Source organism: Nycticebus coucang, chromosome 4 (genome assembly GCF_027406575.1).
Source record: "Nycticebus coucang isolate mNycCou1 chromosome 4, mNycCou1.pri, whole genome shotgun sequence".
Taxonomy (NCBI): Eukaryota; Metazoa; Chordata; class Mammalia; order Primates; family Lorisidae; genus Nycticebus; species Nycticebus coucang.
The window spans coordinates 125,474,795-125,494,593 of record NC_069783.1 but is presented as its reverse complement, the minus strand read 5'-3'; the positions used below and the strand labels follow the sequence as shown (position 1 = coordinate 125,494,593).

The following is a 19,799-nucleotide window of genomic DNA, read 5'->3' as shown; positions in this document are numbered from 1 at the left end:
CAGAGTTTGACAAACCAAGACTGCAATCCAGTTCCACCACTTCCTGCAAGATGTTCAAGGAATTCTAACCCATGTGTCAGTTTCCTAACTTGTAAAGAAGAGTGTTAAAGCCATAATCTTCAAAATAACCCTCAGGGATTGAATGTTAAGGTATCTGGCACCTATGTTTTTGTGTAGTTTCCCTTCTGTCCCTCAAGCTTTTAAGACCAGTGGTTCTTTCCTCTTACTACTAGAATCACCAGGGTGTGCTTAAAACACTGGTGGCTGCCGGGGCTCTTCCCCAGACCAATTAATCAAAATCTTGATGACAGGAAGGGTTGGCAGGTAAATCACTAGTGTTTCCTTCATGTAATTCTGATGTGGGGCCAGGGCTCAGTGCCACTGAGTTAAGGTTTTTGTTTAACCAGCTTGATCTAAGAATTGACCAGGATGTGTAGCGAAAACATCAGCTTGGGGGGATTCTTATAGCAGAGAAGTTTTTAAAACACTGCACTGAGGCTAGCTATAAAACTTTCCCCAAATGAGGGCATACCGACAACTCAGAAAAATTTGTTTCATATCAACCAAACTAAATCACACTGGCCACATAACTGTAGCATTATGTAGTGGCCAAAACTTGCTCATAAACAGGTACTGCCTATTTCAACTGCTCCAACAAACACCGTTTTCTTGCATTCAGCACACAAACTATTGGCCTATTTCTCTCAACAGTGTGAAGAGGAACATGTTTATCATCATTGTCATTTTTCAGGGGAGAAAACTAAGAATCAGAACTATAAGGGCCCTGACTTCAACTCTCATGTACCTTTCATTACATAGCCCAAATCAAGAAATCATTACTCTAAACCTACAGTTGGATGCCCCCAGATTGTATGATATAGTAGTCTATGGTACAGCTTGAAAATAAGAACTTTTACATTTTTTTTTCCTTATGAGATGGGGTCTGTCTCACTATGTTGCCTTGGCTGGCCTGGAACTCCTAGGCACAAGTCATCCTCCAGCCTCAACCTCTTGAGTAGCTGGGACTATAGGTGTACTGCTCCTACCTTGGCTCCCTTAATTAAGTCACAGTCTGAGAACCACTGGTTTATGCCATCTTCTTCCCTTCAGGTGGTCCTTATTTTGCACAAAATAGAGATCAGTCAGATACAAGCTGACTGATTTGTCTTCAGCAGTATCATTGGGGCTGACCTTCCCAGGAGGGGAAGACTTAAGTTGTAAGGGAAATAACAAACAAACAAATAAGTAGAAAGACCTGGGCTGATCTTTGGTCATGCCCACCTAGTAACAAAGAGTTATTCATGCAATAGACCCTTTAAGATCCCAAGCACACAGAAACCTTCCAAGAACACAGAAACATAGCTGATAGAAAGTAAGACGTCCTCCGCTCCTTCAGGCGTTGTCTATCACGGATCTTAATAAAAAGTGACTGGATATGTACCTAGGCGCCAGACTGTGTGGCTAAAGTACCTGACCTCAGAAGGCTGGCATCCCTCCCTGGAATTTCAAGCACTGAACGCAAATCCGCCTATTAGTTCCCTCTACTTCTTTACGCCATTCGCCCGCGTGTTCAGAAGCACCTGGAAGCCCCTTCCCCACTTCTATGAAACCCAGTGACCCCAGCCATAACTTTCGAAACCCCAAACGCTCCGCTCCAAGAAAGCCCACTTCACATTCTCATAACCTACCCATTTTCCTTCGCAATCCTCCAAATCCTCATGTTCCATCCCACGTATCTATTTACAATGACATCTCTTTGTTCTCCTCACAATCACTCAAGACTCACCCACACTCAAATCTACTCCTCGAGTCTAAATGCCTTTTCCCGGATTCCAACTGTCAAGGACCCCCTGCACACCCACACTGCCCTTCTCCACCCAAAGCCCTTCCCCCACCTCCGGCTTCGCAAGCATCCAATCCCCCAACTGCCTCTCTTCTATCGCGACTGCCCCTCATCGCACCCGCTTCTTTCGGTCCCTTCCACTTATGCTCTGTTGCTGCTCAGCTTCCTCGGTCGCCCAGAGTCCCCAGCCGGTGGGCACCGCCCTCCTTACCATGAAAAGTCGGAGGACGCCCGAGTCTCCAAACCCGGACTGAAAGAGGCAGGAAACACCCAATTTACGCGAGCCGGGGGCGGAGGCGGAGCCGGGGCGGGAACTTCCGCTGTCCGCTTCCCACTTCGGTCCCTCAGAGAGCACTTTCCTAAAACATCCTTCGGTGCCTATAGACGCTGGCTGCTTTTCTTCCACCTCCCTAGCCAGAAAGGATTCCAACTGCACTCGGCTGGATCAGGCATTTTTCTTCTCTGATTTTCAGTTGCCAGAGAGGAGAACATAATGCAGAGAAATCTTCTTTCCTGGGCGAAGACGCTCTACGGAACTGTTGTTTCCCAGAACTAGATGTTTGCTTCCAGGCGGAGTTCTGAAAGACAACACCCCGGGGCAAGATGGCGGTCGGCCCTCGGCCGCTTCCCCGGGTCTGCTCGAGGGTTTTGGGCTGAGGCGGCTGCAGCCGCATCCCTGACTCCGAGCACTGGGGCCTCGAGCGGATAAAGGTCTACGGCCTGTGGGTAGCGAGTAGGAATAGGGTCTTCTGTTCTCCGGGTGGTGGGGCCGGGGACTTCGAGGGAGGTGGCTCTGGGGCCGAGTCCCTGCCTGGCCAGGTTCAGAGAGGCAGGTGCTGTGGGCTGGTTTTCGTGCTCCAGGAAGTCTCTCTGTCGCCCTTTCCACCTCTTCTCTCCTTTGGGACTATAGGCCTTTATAAAAACACTAATGCTGGGCGCAAAGGATTTGTTACTGTGGTTGTCGATGCCGAGGAAAGACTCCAAGCCTCAGGAGTTAGTCAAACTGGAATTCGAATCCTTTCTTTCGCTGTGTGACATTCGGTGAGTTCCCTCACTCCTCTGTTCGAAAAGTTAGGAAAGCCTAACTTTCCACCTCTGTAAAATGGATCTGTTAGGTGGTTTCACAGAGGGTGTTGTATGATATGTTTTAATACCCTGTCTGACATTTAGCCCTGAATAAAGAAAAATTTGGTCGTAATTTGACTCTGGTTTTGCCCACGGGCAGCCTTGCAGTCTCAGCGCCTTTTTGCTTTGCTGTTCTGGAACTTGCCAATAAAGAATTGCTTTCCAGTTAGGCGTGGGTTCAAATTCAGGAGCCAGCAACCTCCCATAAGTCTTGTCTCTGCTTTTCATTTTCATCATGTCAGGGTAGGATTGATAGCACCCACCTACATAAGCTATAGCTTTCAACAAATGATAGCTATCATTATAGTTTCTCTAAGTCTTGTTGTCTATTCTTTTTTTTTTTTTTTTTTTTGAGACAGAGTCTTACTATCTTGGCCTCCGGTAGAGTGCTGTGTCGTCGCAGCTCACAGCAACCTCTTGGGCTTAAGCGATTCTCTTGCCTGAGCCTCCTAAGTAGCTGGGACTACAGGCGCCTGCCACAACGCCTGGCTATTTTTTGTTGCATTTGGCATCGTTTAGCTGGCCTGGGCCGAGTTGGAACCCGCCAGCCTCGTGTATGTGGCTTGTGCCATAACCACTGTGCTATGGGCAGTGAGCCCTGTTGTCTATTCTTTAACTAGTACTTGGACTATTGAGACCTGGTAGAGCTGTTGAAAAGGTAGAATTAATAATTGTTTATGTAATAACCTTACGTGGTCTGCCTTTACACCATGGTGGTCATTAAACTTGGTGGCCCACCCACTGTGTAGGGATATCTTCTGGTGCTCAGTCAGCAGTTAGTATTTGTGTTGTTTTACCTTTAGAAAATTATTTCTTGACTATTGTGTGCTTTTGCAATTCTCCATACATTTGGTCTCACCCAAGAAAGACTGATTTTTGAGCAGCTCTCATGGGAACATTGACATGAAGAGGAGTCTGAATCCTGACCATTAGTATTAAAAATCTTGTCTCTGCCATGTACTAATGGCCTAAATTGGACATAAGATTTCTGTCATTAAATGAGATCACTTAGAACTTCACACGTAGTGCGTACTCAACTTATTTTCCTTTTCAAATGATCTTAGTTATTGCCAATCTCGTTTTTCTTACCTTTCTACCTGTAATTCTTGTTCCCCTAACTGGATTGTAAATTTCTTTCTTTTTTTTTTTTTTGTTAATTATTGTTAAATCATAGCTGTGTACATTAGTGCAATCAAGGGTACAATGTGCTGGTTTCATATACAATCTGAAATATTCTCATCAAACTATTCAACATAGCCTTCATGGCATTTTCTTAGTTATTGTATGTAGACGTTTCTATTCTGCATTTAGTAAGTTTTACCTGTATCCATTCTAAGATGCACCATAGGTGTGGCCCCACCCATTACCCTCCCTCCACTTCAACTTCCCCCCTCCCTTCCCCTCCCTTGGCCCTTTCCCCATTTTTCTTGTGCTATAGTTGGGTGATAGCCTTCATATGAAAGCTATAAATTAGCTTCATAGTAGGGCTGAGTACATTGGATACTTTTTCTTCCATTCTTGAGATACTTTGCTAACAATATGTTCCAGCTCCATCCATGTAAACATGAAAGTGGTAAAGTCTCCATCTTTCTTTAAGGCTGCATAATATTCCATGTATACATGTACCATAATTTGCTAGTCCATTCATGGGTCGATGGGCACTTGGACTTCTTCCATGACTTAGCAATTATGAATTGGGCTGCAATAAACATTCTGGTACAGATGTCTTTGTTATATTGTGATTTTTGGACTTCTGGGTATATACCTAGTAAAGGAATTACAGGATCGAATGGCAGGTCTATTTTTAGATCTCGATAAGTATTCTCCAAACATCCTTCCAAAAGGAATGTATTAGTGTGCATTCCCACCAGCAGTGTAGAAGTGTGCCCTTTTCTCCACATCCACGCCAACATCTCTGGTTTTGGGATTTTGTTATGTGGGCTACTCTTACTGGGGTTAGGTGATATCTCAAAGTAGTTTTGATTTGCATTTCTCTGATGATTAAGGATGATGAGCTTTTTTTCATGTGTCTGTAGATCGTGCGTCTGTCTTCTTTAGAGAAGTTTCTCTTCACGGGATCACTTGTTCTTTTATTGCTAATACGTTTGAGTTCTCTGTGGATTCTGGTTATTAAACCTTTATCGGAGGTATAACCAGCAAATATTTTCTCCCATTCTGAGGGCTGTCTGCTTGCTTTACTTTCTGTGTTCTTGACTGCAGAAGCTTTTTAGTTTGATCAGGTCCCAGTAATGTATTTTTGATACTGCTTCAATTGTCTGGGGAGTCTTCCTCATAAAATATTTACCCAGGCCAATTCCTTCAAGAGTTTTCCTTGCACTTTCTTCAAGTATTTTTATAGTTTCATGTCTTAAATTTAAATCTTTTATCCAGTGAGAGTCTATCTTAGTTAATGGTGAAAGGTGTGGGTCCAGTTTCAGTCTTTTACAGGTCACCAGCCAGTTCACCCAGCACCATTTGTTAAATAGGGAATCTTTTCCCCACTGAATGTTTTTAATTGGCTTGTCAAAGATCAAATAATGGTAAGTAGCTGGATTCATTTCTTGGTTCTCTATTCTGTTCCAGACATCTACCTCTCTGTTTTTGTGCCAGTACCATGCTGTTTTGATCACTATTGATTTATAGTACAGTCTCAGGTCTGATAGCATAATTCCTTCCACTTTGTTTTTATTTCTGAGTAATGTTTTGGCTATTCAAGGTTTTTTCTGATTCCATATAAAACGAAGTATTATTTTTTCAAGATCTTTAAAATATGACAATGGAGCTTTAATAGGAATTGCCTTAAAATTATATATTGCTTTGGGTAATATAGACATTTTAACAATGTTGATTCTTCCCAGCCATGAGCATGGTATGTTTTTCCATTTGTTAACATCTTCAGCTATTTCTTTTCTTAAAGTTTCATAGTTCTCTTTATGGAAATCTTTCATGTCCTTTGTTAGATATACTCCCAAATATTTCATCTTCTTTGGCACTACTGTGAAAGGAATAGAGTCCTTGACTGTTTTGGATTGTAAATTTCTTAACGACAATACAGTAAAGCTCACTTACATGCTATATGCTTTAAGATACCACTTAATAATATTTTCCCATAATCTTAATGTTGTGATGACTAAATTGAGGTTCAAAAGGCTCTATGTTTCATTTACTCCTTTTTAGCATCCCTAGGATCTAGGTACTATTATTATCATCAATTTACAGATGAGGAAACTGAGGCATAGAGAGGATAAGTAGGTTGGGTAAATGACATGGGGAATCAGAACTAGAAAGAACCCAAGAGCTACTTTCTCTGATCCAAGTTTTTTTCTGCTACACACAGCCTTTTCTTTTATTCTCCATGGCATTTAGCAATGCTTAATACTTGATTATGTGTTTTATTTGAACTATAGTACACACTATATGGGTGGAGGAGATCATTCTTTAGAAAAGAATGAGAAAAACTTTAGAGTATAGGCTATTACGTGCTGTAAACAGAAACCAACAAATAACATTGCTGAGGGGAAGATAATATTAAAGAAGGGATCTTGAAAGACCCCTGGGAGAAGCGAATGTTTTGAGATAATCTTATAGGTACTTAGGCAAAGTTTGCTTGCAAGTTCATTTTTCCATTTTTGCCTCATCCTCGTGTAGTTCCTGACAATGAGTGACTGTCTGTGTGTTATGGGAGAGCATATCATTGTGCACCTGGCTTGGGCCTTGCTGTTTTGTAGCTATTCAGGAGCTTGAACCGGTTACCCAGTCAGAGCAACAGGGCCAGGGGTTCACTGCTCAACAAAGAGAATTAGTGAATCTTAGTGCACTCCAGAGTAGGAAAAAATTTAATGAGTGAGTAATGTCGGGATGCCAACATTTCCTACCCAAAGAACCTTAGTGACTGACTATAGATGGGAGCCACTGCTGAAGAGTGTAAAAAAGAAAATTCTTATGTCTGTAAAAATAATACATCAATTAGACTTCTTGACTTTGTGTTGTCAGCACCCCCTTAGGCCCTTGACCTCATCATCTTTAGTGCTCATGAACAACCTCTGAGCTGATTAACAGATGAATACAGACTGAGACTCTCTCCTTCTAGGGACTGGCTTCAGCTGTGTTACTCCAAAGCCTGTACACCTCTCACTGTGCTGTGCTACTTCACCATGTTGCCTTCTGGAGAAAATTTAGAAAATAGAGACCAGTTAAGAAATGTCCTACAATTGCACTATCTCAAAACAACCATGTATCACTCTTAACATATATGTATTTGTGTCTGTGCACATGCATTTTTCTCTTTGTTTAGGTAATTGTGATCATATTGGTTCACAGGCAGCCCTTTTTCCCCATAAACATTTTCCATATGGTTAAAAATGTCAAACATAATTTTCAGTGGTTTTTTAACATTCCATCAGCTCTAACTTTTATTTTTGCTTCTCAATACAGCTTTAATTCAGACAACTTCTTTGATACTATTTTCAACCTATCCCTTTTAAACCATGAAGACTAAGGAAATATAGTCTAACATTTAGACTAGGCATTAACTAAAGAAGATACAAGTAGCATTTTTAAAAAACTATTGGGCAGGGCACAGGGGCTCACGTCTGTAATCCCAGCACTCTGGGAGGCCTAGGCAGCCTGAGCTCACTAGTTCAAGACCAGCCTGAGCAAGAGTGAGACCTCGTCTAAAAATAGCTGGGCATCGTGGTGGGCGCCTATAGTCCCAGCTACTCGGGAGGCTGACAGAAGAGAATCGCTTAAGCCCAAGAGTTTGAGGTTGCTGTGAGTTATGACGTTAGGGCACTCTACCATGGGTGACAAAGTGAGACTTTGTCTCAAAAAAAAAAAAAAACTATTGGCATTGTATCTGTTAGTTTTTACTCAGGAAGATAAGTAAACTTAACACTAAATCTGGACTTTTTTCTTCTGTTAGAAAAAAGAAGCCCCTCTAAAGTGAGAAGCTGTCCTCAGCTGTGAGTTCTGTACAAGATCACTAATGGTTACCGGACATTTGTGCAACACAGGCAGCTCCTCAGGTAAGCTCTCCAGACTTCTACTGTTGGGGTCAGAAGAGTGAATGGTTCAGGAGACCAATCTTTATTTATTTATTTTTTATTTATTTATTTATTTATTTTTTTTTTTTTTTGAGAAATAAATGTTGCCTTGGTAGAGTACCATGACATCACAGCTCACAGCAACCTCAAACTCTTGGGCTCAAGTGATTCTCTTGCCTCAGTCTCCCAAGTAGCTGGGACAGCAGGCGCCCACCGCAATGCCCGGCTATTTTTTGGTTGTAGTTGGCCCGGGCTGGATTTGAACCTGCCAGCTCCAGTGTATGTAGCTGGTGCCTTAGCTGCTGAGCTACCGGTGCTGAGCCTCTCTGATGGGGGTCTTGCTTTGTCACCCTGGTTGAAGTGCAGCAAGGCAATCATAACTTGCCGCAACCTCCAACTCTCAGAGGCCCAGGTGATCCTTCAGACTTCTAGGTAGCTGGGACTATAGTCATACTCTACCACACCCAGCTAATTTTTTCTTATGTTTTTAAAAATGGGGGAGGTCGGGTGGCGCCTGTGGCTCAAGGAGTAGGGCACCGGTCCCATATGCCAGAGGTGGCGGGTTCAAACCCAGCCCCGGCCAAAAAAAAAAAAAAAAAAAATGGGGGAGGTCTTGCTATTTTGCCCAGGCTGGTCTTGAACTCCTGGTGTCAGCCTTCTGAGTTGCTGGGATTGTGCATGAGCCATTGCATCTGGTTCTCTCCAATCTTTTTCTTTTTTCTCTCTCCAACCTTTTTATTGTCCCTTCTGTGGTTAAGGGACTCTGTTAATTTGTTTCAAGAATTACAGAAGACTCATATTTTGGCAAAGCCCTCATGTTTAACAGATATGAATCATTATCAAGAAGGGGCCACAGAGGTCCTTGATAACTACATGTGGCAGGAGCCTAGACAAACCTTTTATTTTGGATAATGTTTTCAACCTGGTAAACAGATTATTTGCCAGAAGGCTGGATTTCTGAATAATTCATTTCAGTGTTTTTACAGCTGGGCTGATTGTGCATTTTTTATAGAATGACTGAGTTCTCGAGCATCAAAAGAATAATCTGAGAGGCTCCATCGATCAGTGTTTGTGTGCTTCAGGCTGCTGGCCAAAGCCATCCCTTTGGGAAAAGACAGTTACCAGTGATTTAGATGAAAATGTAACGTATATTGGGCAGCGCCTGTGGCTCAGTGAGTAGGGCGCCAGCCCCATATGCCGAGGGTGGCGGGTTCAAACCCAGCCCCGGCCAAACTGCAACCAAAAAATAGCTGGGCGTTGTGGCGGGCGCCTGTAGTCCCAGCTGCTCGGGAGGCTGAGGCAAGAGAATCGCGTAAGCCCAAGAGTTAAGAGGTTGCTGTGAGCCGTGTGACGCCACGGCACTCTACCCGAGGGCGGTACAGTGAGACTCTGTCTCTACAAAAAAAAAAAAAAAAAAGAAAATGTAACGTATAATTTAGAGCCTTTCTCCAGAAAAGTGCCTCTTAGCGGAGGCACCTAGTTCAGCTGTAGGCTTTGTGAGTCCTTGGCAGGAGAGAACAGTAAGGACAATGGAAAAGGCAATACATAAAACTGAGCACATTCGAAGTAAGGGCTGTCTTGCATTTTGGATTGTGTACCTTTTAATGCTAAAGTGGCCCACTTTTTTTGTGGTGGTTATAAAGCAGGCACTAGTAAATATTGAGTAAATAAGTAAAATAATGGTAACAGTAATCATGTTTGATTTTTTCCCCACAGATTTATACTTAACAAAATAAAACTAATTGCTCAGTGCTGACTTCCCAAATATGAACTACAGAAAACTCAGATATTTGCAACAATTTGAATTAGAGTTTTATGGGTGGGATTGAGTCATGCTTTGTTCATTTGTAACACCTGTGTAGAGCCTACCCTTACCCTATGCCAGGCCCTGTGTTCTTCCTCCTAAGATGAAATTAACTTGGGTGTGGTGGCTGGTACCTGTAATCCTAGCACTCTGGAACACTGAGGCATGAGGATCACTTAAGGCAGGCGTCCTCAAACTTTTTAAACAGGGGGCCAATTCACTGTCCCTCAGACCGTTGGAGGGCCGGACTATAGTTTAAAAAAAAAAACTATGAACAAATTCCTATGCACACTGCACATATCTTATTTTGAAGTAAAAAACAAAACAGGAAAAATACAATTCACACCGCTTCCTGTGGCCCACGGGCCACAGTTTGAGGATGCCTGACTTAAGGCCAAGAGTTCAAAACCAGCCTGGCAATATAGTGTGACTTTGTCTCTACAAAAAAATGTTTAAGCGCCGCCCTCCGCACCCGAGGCGACCCCAATGCGGCGCGGCTGCTGGCGGGTGCGCGGGGAAGGGGCGGCCCGGCCGCCGTCGCGGGGGCTTTTCCGGCCCCGGCGCAGGGGACCGCCGGCAGCTGCGGGTCTCCGGGTCTCCGGGACCGCGCTCTGGCCTTGCCGAAATAAAGCTGTTTACTCAGCAGCTCGGGACGCGGTGGGCCCTAGGAGGACGACCCCCTCCTTACATGCCGCTTTTTTTCCGCGCGGTACATGGGAAGTAACACAGAAAGGTCTAGGTTTACGGAGGTCCTGTTGCGGTCTATTAACGATTTTAAAAAGAAAGCAGAACCTGCCCTTTGAAACGGAAAATTGTAAAAGAATATCTATTCCTCAAGCTGCAGACCCTTAGGATTGTCTGCTCCCACGATGGCCCTTTCAAGTGAAATTATGAAAAGAATTAAAGATACAAAATTAACTTTAAAAGGAAGGACTTTTTTCTGACCTAAAGTAAATTGAAAAGCAAGCCGAACATACCTTGTCTCAACAATTTTGGAGTCAGACGCGCTACCGTTGCGCTACGAGGCCTGTCTCAACAATTTTGAATAAAGGATTATGGTTACTCCACAGGATCCACTGAACATAAGATGTTGCCACAAAATGTACCTCGTGTATTTTTCTCTTTTACTCAAGAGCTGCACAATTGCAGATTTGAAGAGAATGTCTGCAGACTGTGTTGAAAAACTCTGAAGAACCTAATTAACACAGGATGACCTAGGACTGATTCTAAGCCCAGAACAGGATATTATTCCTTAACGGCTGTGGTCAGTCTTAGTTCTGAATGCTGCAGATAACAGCAAGTAGAGTTTCTGTATTTCTGAAATATTCAGTTGACCTTCCATCACTAAGACGGACTTTTCTAATCTGTTCCGGGAGATATTAATGGAATATAGTCATGTCCACTCAAGACGAGAGGCAGATCAATACTGAATATGCTGTGTCCTTGCTGGAACAGTTGAAACTGTTTTATGAACAGCAGTTGTTTACTGACATAGTGTTAATTGTTAAGGGCACTGAGTTCCCATGTCATAAGATGGTTCTTGCAACATGTAGCTCTTATTTCAGGGCCATGTTCATGAGTGGACTAAGTGAAAGCAAACAGACACATGTACATCTGAGGAATGTGGATGCTGCCACTTTACAGATAATAAGAACTTATGCATACACGGGTAACTTGGCAATAAATGACAGCACTGTAGAACAGCTTTATGAAACAGCTTGCTTCCTACAGTTTTTGGCCCGGGCTGGGTTTGAACCCACCACCTCCGGCATATGGGGCCGGCACCCTACCCCTTTGAGCCACTGGCGCCACCCCAAAAGTAGAAGATGTATTACAACGTTGTCGAGAATATTTAATTAAAAAAATAAATGCAGAGAATTGTGTGCGATTGTTGAGTTTTGCTGATCTCTTCAGTTGTGAGGAATTAAAACAAAGTGCTAAAAGGATGGTGGAGCACAAGTTCACTGCTGTGTATCACCGGGAAGCTTTCATGCAGCTGTCGCACGACCTACTGATAGATATTCTCAGTAGTGACAATTTAAATGTAGAAAAGGAAGAAACCGTTCGAGAAGCTGCTATGCTGTGGCTAGAGTACAACACAGAATCACAATCTCAGTATTTATCTTCAGTTCTTAGCCAAATCAGAATTGATGCACTTTCAGAAGTGACACAGAGAGCTTGGTTTCAAGGTCTGCCACCTAATGATAAGTCTGTAGTGGTTCAAGGTCTATATAAGTCTATGCCCAAGTTTTTCAAACCAAGACTTGGGATGACTAAAGAGGAAATGATGATTTTCATTGAAGCATCTTCAGAAAATCCTTGTAGTCTTTATTCTTCTGTCTGTTACAGCCCCCAAGGCAGAAAAAGTTTACAAGCTCTGCAGCCCACCAGCTGATTTGCATAAGGTTGGAACAGTTGTAACTCGTGATAATGACATCTACATAGCAGGGGGTCAGATTCCTCTGAAAAACACAAAAACGAATCATAGTAAAACAAGCAAACCAGACTGCCTTCAGAACTGTGAATTGCTTTTACTGGTTTGATGCACAGCAAAATACCTGGTTTCCAAAGACTCCAATGCTTTTTGTCCGAGTAAAGCCATCTTTGGTTTGCTGTGAAGGCTATATCTATGCAATTGGAGGAGACAGTGTAGGTGGAGAACTTAACCGGAGGACCGTAGAAAGATACGACACTGAAAAAGATGAGTGGACGATGGTTAGCCCTTTGCCTTGTGCTTGGCAGTGGAGTGCAGCAGTTGTGGTTCATGATTGCGTTTATGTGATGACACTGAATCTCATGTATTGCTATTTTCCAAGGTCTGATTCGTGGGTAGAAATGGCCATGAGGCAGACTAGTAGGTCCTTTGCTTCAGCTGCAGCTTTTGGTGATAAAATTTTCTATATTGGAGGATTACATATTGCTACCAATTCTGGCATAAGACTGCCCTCTGGCACTGTAGATGGGTCTTCAGTAACTGTGGAGATATATGATGTGAATAAGAATGAGTGGAAAATGGCAGCCAACATCCCTGCTAAGAGATACTCTGACCCCTGTGTTAGAGCTGTTGTGATCTCCAATTCTCTATGTGTGTTTATGCGAGAAACCCACTTAAATGAATGAGCTAAATATGTCACTTACCAGTATGATCTGGAACTTGACCGGTGGTCTCTGCGGCAGCATATATCTGAACGTGTACTATGGGACTTAGGGAGAGATTTTCGATGCACTGTGGGGAAACTTTATCCATCCTGCCTTGAAGAATCTCCATGGAAACCACCGACTTGCCTTTTTTCACCAGATGGGACAGACGACTTTGAACTTGATGGAGAAATGGTTGCACTGCCACCTGTATAGTTAGAGAGTTCAGGGAGTGCACGCCTGAGTTATGTGCTTTGTCATTTTCTTTGTTAAATGAGAGGCTATGAAAGAACTTAAGTATGAGTACATAAAAAAAAAATCTATCTTTGATAAATTTTATTTTTATGCCCTACTATTTGCATCAGTATAATATATATCAGTCTTACAGAAAGATAAGCTTCCATAATATGAAATAGATTAATCAATAATTGAGAAACTTTTATGTGTATCATGAGAGCATAAGAATCCAGATTATCTAACATTGTTAGCCCTGTCTGTACAGTTCAAATGTCCACTTACAAAAGTAGCTTCCTGTTCCTAGTGTGGTATCACAAATTGTGCTGAGGTTATTTTAGTATATGTAACTTCATTCCTGTGCTTCTGTTCTGAAGCCCTGGAATAGTTTTTTCAGTATAATTAATTCAGCTGCACTTAACACTAATGTCTGTGTTGGTATAGAAATGTCTAAATCCCATGCTATAGTTGAAGATCTTCCATAATTTTATGGTATTACACAGGGAAAGCTATGACTGCAGGATCAGTCTCTGCTATTAGGTGCATGTATTCTCTTTTCACTAACTTGTCTATCTAGAATACAGGTCTTCTAATCAGCTGGTCATTTACCAGGTGTGGACTTACGTTGCTGGGCTTGCAATATGAATTGCCAGCCCCTCATTGTGCGGGTTTGCGTGGAGCTGTAATCAGTAAATGCCTCCACTTTCTGTATTACATTTACATTGGCTCATGCATATAACTACCTGCTGCTGATGTAGTTCTCCATCTTAAAGATTTAAAGTGGGTTAACCAGGTCATTACATCTTAATTTAATAAAAAGCATTACTGTAGAGTGATTGTGTATAGATACCTGTTAGCTGTCAGGGTGTGTTTTTTTAAACCTGTTGTGTGTGTTGGGGGGGGGATTAGGAAGGTGAACTGTTCAGGAATTCTCTGCACTAGTTGTGCAGAAGAGCAGATAACTTGCGCTGCTCAGGCATTAATCCCAGGAACCACTAGCAGTAGTGGGGCGCCGCCAATCTAACATGAGCACAGGTGCTTCATGATAAACATTACTAGCATGTTCAACTGCACAATGTTCTGGCACTGTATTTTGAATGACATTAATTTATTAAATAAATTGTATATATTCAAAAAAAAATTTTTTTTAAAAAGACAAGCCAGTCCTGGTGACAGATGCCTATAGTCCCAGCTACTTGGGAGGCTAAAGCAGGAGGATTCCTTGAGCCCAGAACTTTGAGGCTGCCGTGAGCTATGATTAGTCTGCTGCACTCCAGCCGGGGAGACAGAGTGAGACTCTGTCTCTTAAAAAAAAAATTTAAGATGTAATTATATAGGATATAGGGTGTCTTGTCTTGGTGAGTTGCATGAAAGGAGCAAGTAGGAAGTTGGATCTTGTCCCAGGAGAGCTGTTAGCACTTTGGAGGATGCAAGAGGGTCCTGAGTATCTCTCTGCTGCTGCCCAGGCTCCTGCCCCTTTTTATGTGTGTTTTTCACACAACAGCCTGCAGCAGCTACTCGCCTGTTTCCGTTGTAGGGTTTGTGCAAGTTTGCAAACATGTTCACCGTATCTCAGACTTCGAGAGCTTGGTTCATTGACAGAGCCCGTCAGGCCCGAGAAGAAAGGCTTGTGCAGAGAGAGCGGGAGCGGGCAGCCGTTGAGATTCAGGCTCACATCCGGAGTTTTCTCTGTCGGACTCGACTGCGGAGAGACATCAGGTGGGTGCCAGGATCTCCCCAGCACTGTTAGAGTGCTTGAAAAGCCTTCCAGGTGCTACAAGTTCCTAATTAACAAAGTCTTTTCTTTTCTTTTTTTTTTTTCTTTTTAACTTTTCCCTCCCTAGGAGAGAGATTGATGAGTTTTTAAAAACAGAGGATTCTGGGTCGAGTAAAAGAAGTGCACTTTCTATTTTTAAGATTGCCAGGAAACTGCTGTTTTTATTCAAACTCAAAGAGGATAATGAGGTAAAAATAATAATAGCAAACATATATAGTACATGCCAGGTCTTTTTGTAAGTATCTTATAAATATTCATTTTTTTCTTATAGCCACTCTGGGGTAGGTACTGTCATCCCTACATCTGTTCCTTTTGTTTTCTCGGGACCAATTGTAGAGGGATTATCCCCAGTGCTTCTGAGAATCTTTTCAGATTGACTGTTACAAGCATGAGTTGGACTCAGATGCATGCAGGAGCCATGCAGTTTAGGTGAATGAGTGAAAGAAGCCCTATAGGAGACCTAATATAATACAAAATATGAATCATAATGAATGGTAACTGACAAAGAGCAGTGGTGTTGATGGGGTCTGTGGGCTGCCCCATCCAGAGAGAGCAGCTGCTACTTGATCCCAGCTGGTGATGGACCCACCCTCTGATTTTTTTTTTTTTTTTTTTTTTTTTGAGATGCTGGAGATCTGGGTCTTTATGCTCAATGTTCTAATTTGTAAAAGCTGGCAACTAATTGGAAATTGAAATTTGTTTCATATCTTGCAAACCAAACAAAACATGCCAGTTTGCACCTTTGGGATTAGAATGATCAGCCTGGAAAACATAATTCCAGGTAAGCAGCTAGTTACATGTGATGGTATAAATGACCATCAAGGCATGTCTCCATGTTACCAGCTGTTGGGCATTTGCTATTGCTAAGCCTCACACTGTGCCACCCTTTTCCTGGGTACTGGGGCCCTGGAAGAAAATGAGACAGGCAAGGTCTCTTACCGTCATGGAGCTCATAGCCCAGCAGGAGAGAGAAGGGTATGCCGGCAATGAATGTATGATTACGTAGATAAGTACAGACAGTTTCTAGGAAGTGACCCTGATCATACAGGGGGAGAAACTGCAGCTCAGTATGGTAGGGCCACCAGCATCACACTGCTTTTAAGGGTGGATCCAGGACTGGCACAGCCAAATGGAAATCTGTTTCCTAGTTTCCACTTTTCTTCCTTTTGCATTTCGGGATAAGAATGATGATATGACAATCTGGCGGATATCTGTGAGGCAAAAGTCAGTATCCATGATGCTTGCAAAGTGGCCAATAAGAGGGCACAGTTTAGGAGACAGCAGATAGATTGCAGGAAACCAAGCCCAGTGTGCCAGATTTTTATTTTTAAAAAGAAACCCCTATCTGGATTTTTACCTGAAATACCCTAATTTCTAAATCATATCTGTAGGGTTCATCCACCAGTTTGAGAACCCTTCTGTAGCCTTTCAGATCCTCAGATTCCACATCTGTAAAAAGAACTAAATGTGATCACGTATGTGAATCACCTGATATAACACCTGCTCCTGCCAGGTGCCTGCTGAGTGTTTGCTCCCTTCTCTTTCCCACTGTTAGCTAAGTTAGAATTGATAACCCCCATTCTGTCTCTTTGCAGAGATTTGAAAAGTTGTGCCGCAGCATCCTGAGCAGCATGGATGCTGAGAACGAACCCAAGGTAAGTACACCAGAAGCTGGAAGGTCTCTCACAAGCTCTTAACAGTCAGCCTGTTGGGCTCTGGAAGTTCCTGTTGAATGTTAGGACTAATCCACGTTCATGTGCAAATTAGTAATGGGTGGAAAATAGTAACAAAGTAGAAGTGATTCCTTCCTTTTATGATCCAAGAGGCCATTTTCAGCTCTTGTCTCTTATGCAGGATAGTAAATTGCCTTAGTAGGCTATTTTATCTTTGGGTTTAGCATTAAGCCTTGTATGCTGCTTATTTGTCTGTTCATCTCCATTGCCCTACCTGGCACTGGACCTACCTAATAAATCCAGTTCAGGCAATTGAAGCATGTGCAGTATGCTCCAACTGCCCATGACAGTCTTCTTATTCCCATTTGTAGGTGTGGTATGTGTCCCTGGCTCTTTCTAAGGATCTTACCCTTCTGTGGATTAAACAGATCAAGGACATTCTGTGGTATTGCTGTGAGTTTCTTGAGCAACTCAAGGTAAAAAAAAAAAAAGAAAGATTTTACATATATATTTATGTATGTCATTCTTATCGGGGGCCTTTAGTTTATATTTTCAGCCTCTATCATTTCTTCATAGGCTCATTAGGTGATACCTTTGGAGATCTATCAGTCAAAGTCTAGTAAAGAATTACTCATGGAGTATCTTTTCAGGGAGAGAGGACGTTTTATGCTGTTCTCAGTGTGAGCCCTTCTTTGGTATGCAATATGTTAAATATTGACTGTACTTGCCACAGCCTCCATGCCAGGGAATCTGTCATCTTCCTTCCCATTTATTTGATGTAATGAATACTTTATGGTCTGTATTATTGCACTGGTCAGGCTTGTTATTACATGTACAGAAATCCAGCACGAGCACAGTAATACATAAAAGCTAAGCAAGAATGAGAACATTTTGTTATAGAATGTATTATGTAACGTGGCAGCTGGGGATAACTAGAGCCAGGGGCTTCTTGATTCTCCCTCGTTCTTACTTATTATGTTTGCTCCTTTTTGGAGTCACCTTGTCGTCCCTGCTGTAATCACAGCGACCAATAATTCTGGCCTCACATCATTACTCTGTCTTGGATGAAACAGAAAAGGGAACTCTCCCCTTCCGGTTCAAAAACCCAGGAGGATTCTTAAAGGTCCAGTGTAGTCCAAGGCTCATCTCTGAACCAGTCACAGTGGCGAGAGGTGTGACATATTAACAGTCAATCTGGTCCTGTGCCCATCCTGTGTTCTGAGATGGACAGAGGTGTGGATAGACACAAACAGCAGCCACTTCAACTCTGCACATAGAGAGGGACAGGTTTCAGGGACAGAGGCTTGGCAAGGACTGACGTAGCAGCTAAGCAATGGAGCAAATGACCCTAGAGCCCCCCAGCAAGCTAGTCCTTGCCATCCTTCTTGGGATGCTCATGAATTGCTTTTGGCCACAATCCAGCCAAGGCAGCAAGCCAGCAAGAAGCCACACCTGACTTGTCAGGTAAGGGTTATAGCTCAGAGTGGTGGTCTTTACTCTGTTCCGTGGAGCCCTGGGATTCTACCAGAATGCCTCAGGGCTAAATGGACAGGTCCCTTGCCTTAACTGGAGCCAGGCAGATCCCCTTTTATCTGCTCTCTGTTTCTGAATTCTACAACAGATTTTGAGAAGAGGGCCTTCTATTTGAAAAAATTTTTTTAAATTCATGTGAAGAAACAGACATTAGGAAGAAAGAGTACTGGATCTGGAACAAGTAATATCTATAATTAATTCCTAATTCTGCTGATTTCCCATGTGACCTTGAACAAGTCACTTCCCCTGTCTTGTTTACTATGAGCCTAGGGGTCTCCAATGTTCCTTTTGCCCAGCTTACTCTTGGGAAACAATGAACTATCATAATTATAACAACAATACTACATGGAGTTGTCTGTGTGCCAAGCACTATTCTTGGTACTTTGTATGCCTTAATCTATTTATTCCTCATAACAACCATTTGAGGAAGGTAATCATCCTATCCCTAGTCAACAGATGATGGCCCCAAGGCACAGACAGGTTAAGAAACTAGCCCAAGATCACACAGCTACTAGGTGGTAAAGCCAGAAATCTGAGCTGAAAGTCCTTGCTATGCCCAATTGCATTTCTACTCTCCTCGCTGCAGTGTTCATATAGACAGACAGACACATGTATTTTCCAGGAATTCTCACGTCTCCATTCCCAGGAGTATTTGATTTTATAGTTAGTACTAGTGTGTCAAAATCTTTGTCATTTAACTCCTAATATGATCATTCCCCAAGGCGGGGAAGAAAAGACTTATTTTTATTGTTGGGGACTCATTGAGGGTACAAAGAACCTGGTTACACTGATTGCATTTATTAGGTAAAGTCCCTCTTATAATTGTGTCCTGTCCCCAAGAGGTGTGTACCCCCAAACACCCTCCCTCCTTCCCTCTTTATGTTCCCCCATCCCTACCATGTACTAGGTCATCAATTGTTGTCATATCAGAATTGAGTACATTGGATTCTTGCTTCTCCATTATTGTGATACTTTACTATAAAATGCAGTCCACTTCCATCCAAGTTAATACAAAATGTGTAAAGTCTCCATCATTTTTAGTGGCTGAATAGTATTCCCCGTTATATATATACCACAGTTTGTTAATCCATTCCTGGATTGGTGGGTGTTTAGATTGTTTCTACAATTAGGCAATTGTAAATTGAGCTGCCCTGAACAGTCTAGTACAAATGTCCTTATGATATTTCTGATTAATTTATTATAGTCTGAGTACACTTAGAACAGTTGGAAAATGGGTGCTTCAGTATCTGAAATCAGAGGATTAATATGTTAATGAACTCTTGTTGTTTCCAGCCTGAAATCTTACAAGACTCTCGACTCATCACACTGTATCTCACAATGCTTGTCACCTTCACAGACACTTCAACATGGAAAATTCTACGGGGAAAAGGTCTGTGGGACTTGTTTCAAAATCTTTCCTTATTGGCATGTCCATAGAGAACTTGGGAGAACTTTTTTTTATGTAATTTTTATTTTTTGAGACAAAGAGTCTCTCTCTTGTCAACCAGGCTGGAGTGCATGGCATCATCGTAGCTCACTGCAACTTCAGACTTGTGGTCTCAGGTGATGCATCCTCCTGCCCCAGCTTCCCAAGTAGCTGGGACTATAGGCATGCCATTGTGTCTGGCTA

At 42.6% G+C, this 19,799-nt stretch overlaps 3 protein-coding genes across 14 annotated transcripts in view; 2 read left to right on the top strand and 1 right to left on the bottom strand.

Moving 5' to 3' along the window:
• Positions 1 to 2,325, bottom strand: part of KCTD10 (potassium channel tetramerization domain containing 10) — a 41,742-nt gene extending 39,417 nt beyond the window's left edge. For 4 of the 7 annotated variants that reach the window (XM_053590111.1, XM_053590114.1, XM_053590115.1 and 1 more), the window contains exon 1: positions 1,962 to 2,075. In XM_053590111.1, the coding sequence (XP_053446086.1) occupies positions 1,962 to 2,057 (96 nt within the window). In that variant the 5' untranslated portion in view covers positions 2,058 to 2,075. Of the gene's footprint in view, positions 1 to 1,961 lie in introns of all 7 variants that reach the window. The other 3 variants (XM_053590112.1, XM_053590117.1, XM_053590118.1) reach the window with 1 other exon arrangement.
• A 111-nt stretch (positions 2,326 to 2,436) lies between these two features.
• Positions 2,437 to 19,799, top strand: part of UBE3B (ubiquitin protein ligase E3B) — a 70,169-nt gene continuing 52,806 nt past the window's right edge. For 2 of the 6 annotated variants that reach the window (XM_053590108.1, XM_053590107.1), the window contains exons 1-7: positions 2,437 to 2,884; positions 7,890 to 7,992; positions 14,724 to 14,905; positions 15,031 to 15,151; positions 16,559 to 16,618; positions 17,008 to 17,112; positions 19,463 to 19,559. In XM_053590108.1, the coding sequence (XP_053446083.1) occupies positions 14,745 to 14,905; positions 15,031 to 15,151; positions 16,559 to 16,618; positions 17,008 to 17,112; positions 19,463 to 19,559 (544 nt within the window). In that variant the 5' untranslated portion in view covers positions 2,437 to 2,884; positions 7,890 to 7,992; positions 14,724 to 14,744. The remainder of the gene's footprint in view (positions 2,885 to 7,889; positions 7,993 to 14,723; positions 14,906 to 15,030; positions 15,152 to 16,558; positions 16,619 to 17,007; positions 17,113 to 19,462; positions 19,560 to 19,799) is intronic. The other 4 variants (XM_053590103.1, XM_053590104.1, XM_053590105.1 and 1 more) reach the window with 4 other exon arrangements.
• On the top strand, positions 10,714 to 13,263 carry LOC128584856 (kelch repeat and BTB domain-containing protein 2-like). The gene is given in 4 exon segments (XM_053590120.1): positions 10,714 to 11,543; positions 11,632 to 12,170; positions 12,172 to 12,314; positions 12,316 to 13,263. Coding segments are annotated over 4 exon segments (1,869 nt in total). The 5' UTR covers positions 10,714 to 11,209; the 3' UTR covers positions 13,169 to 13,263.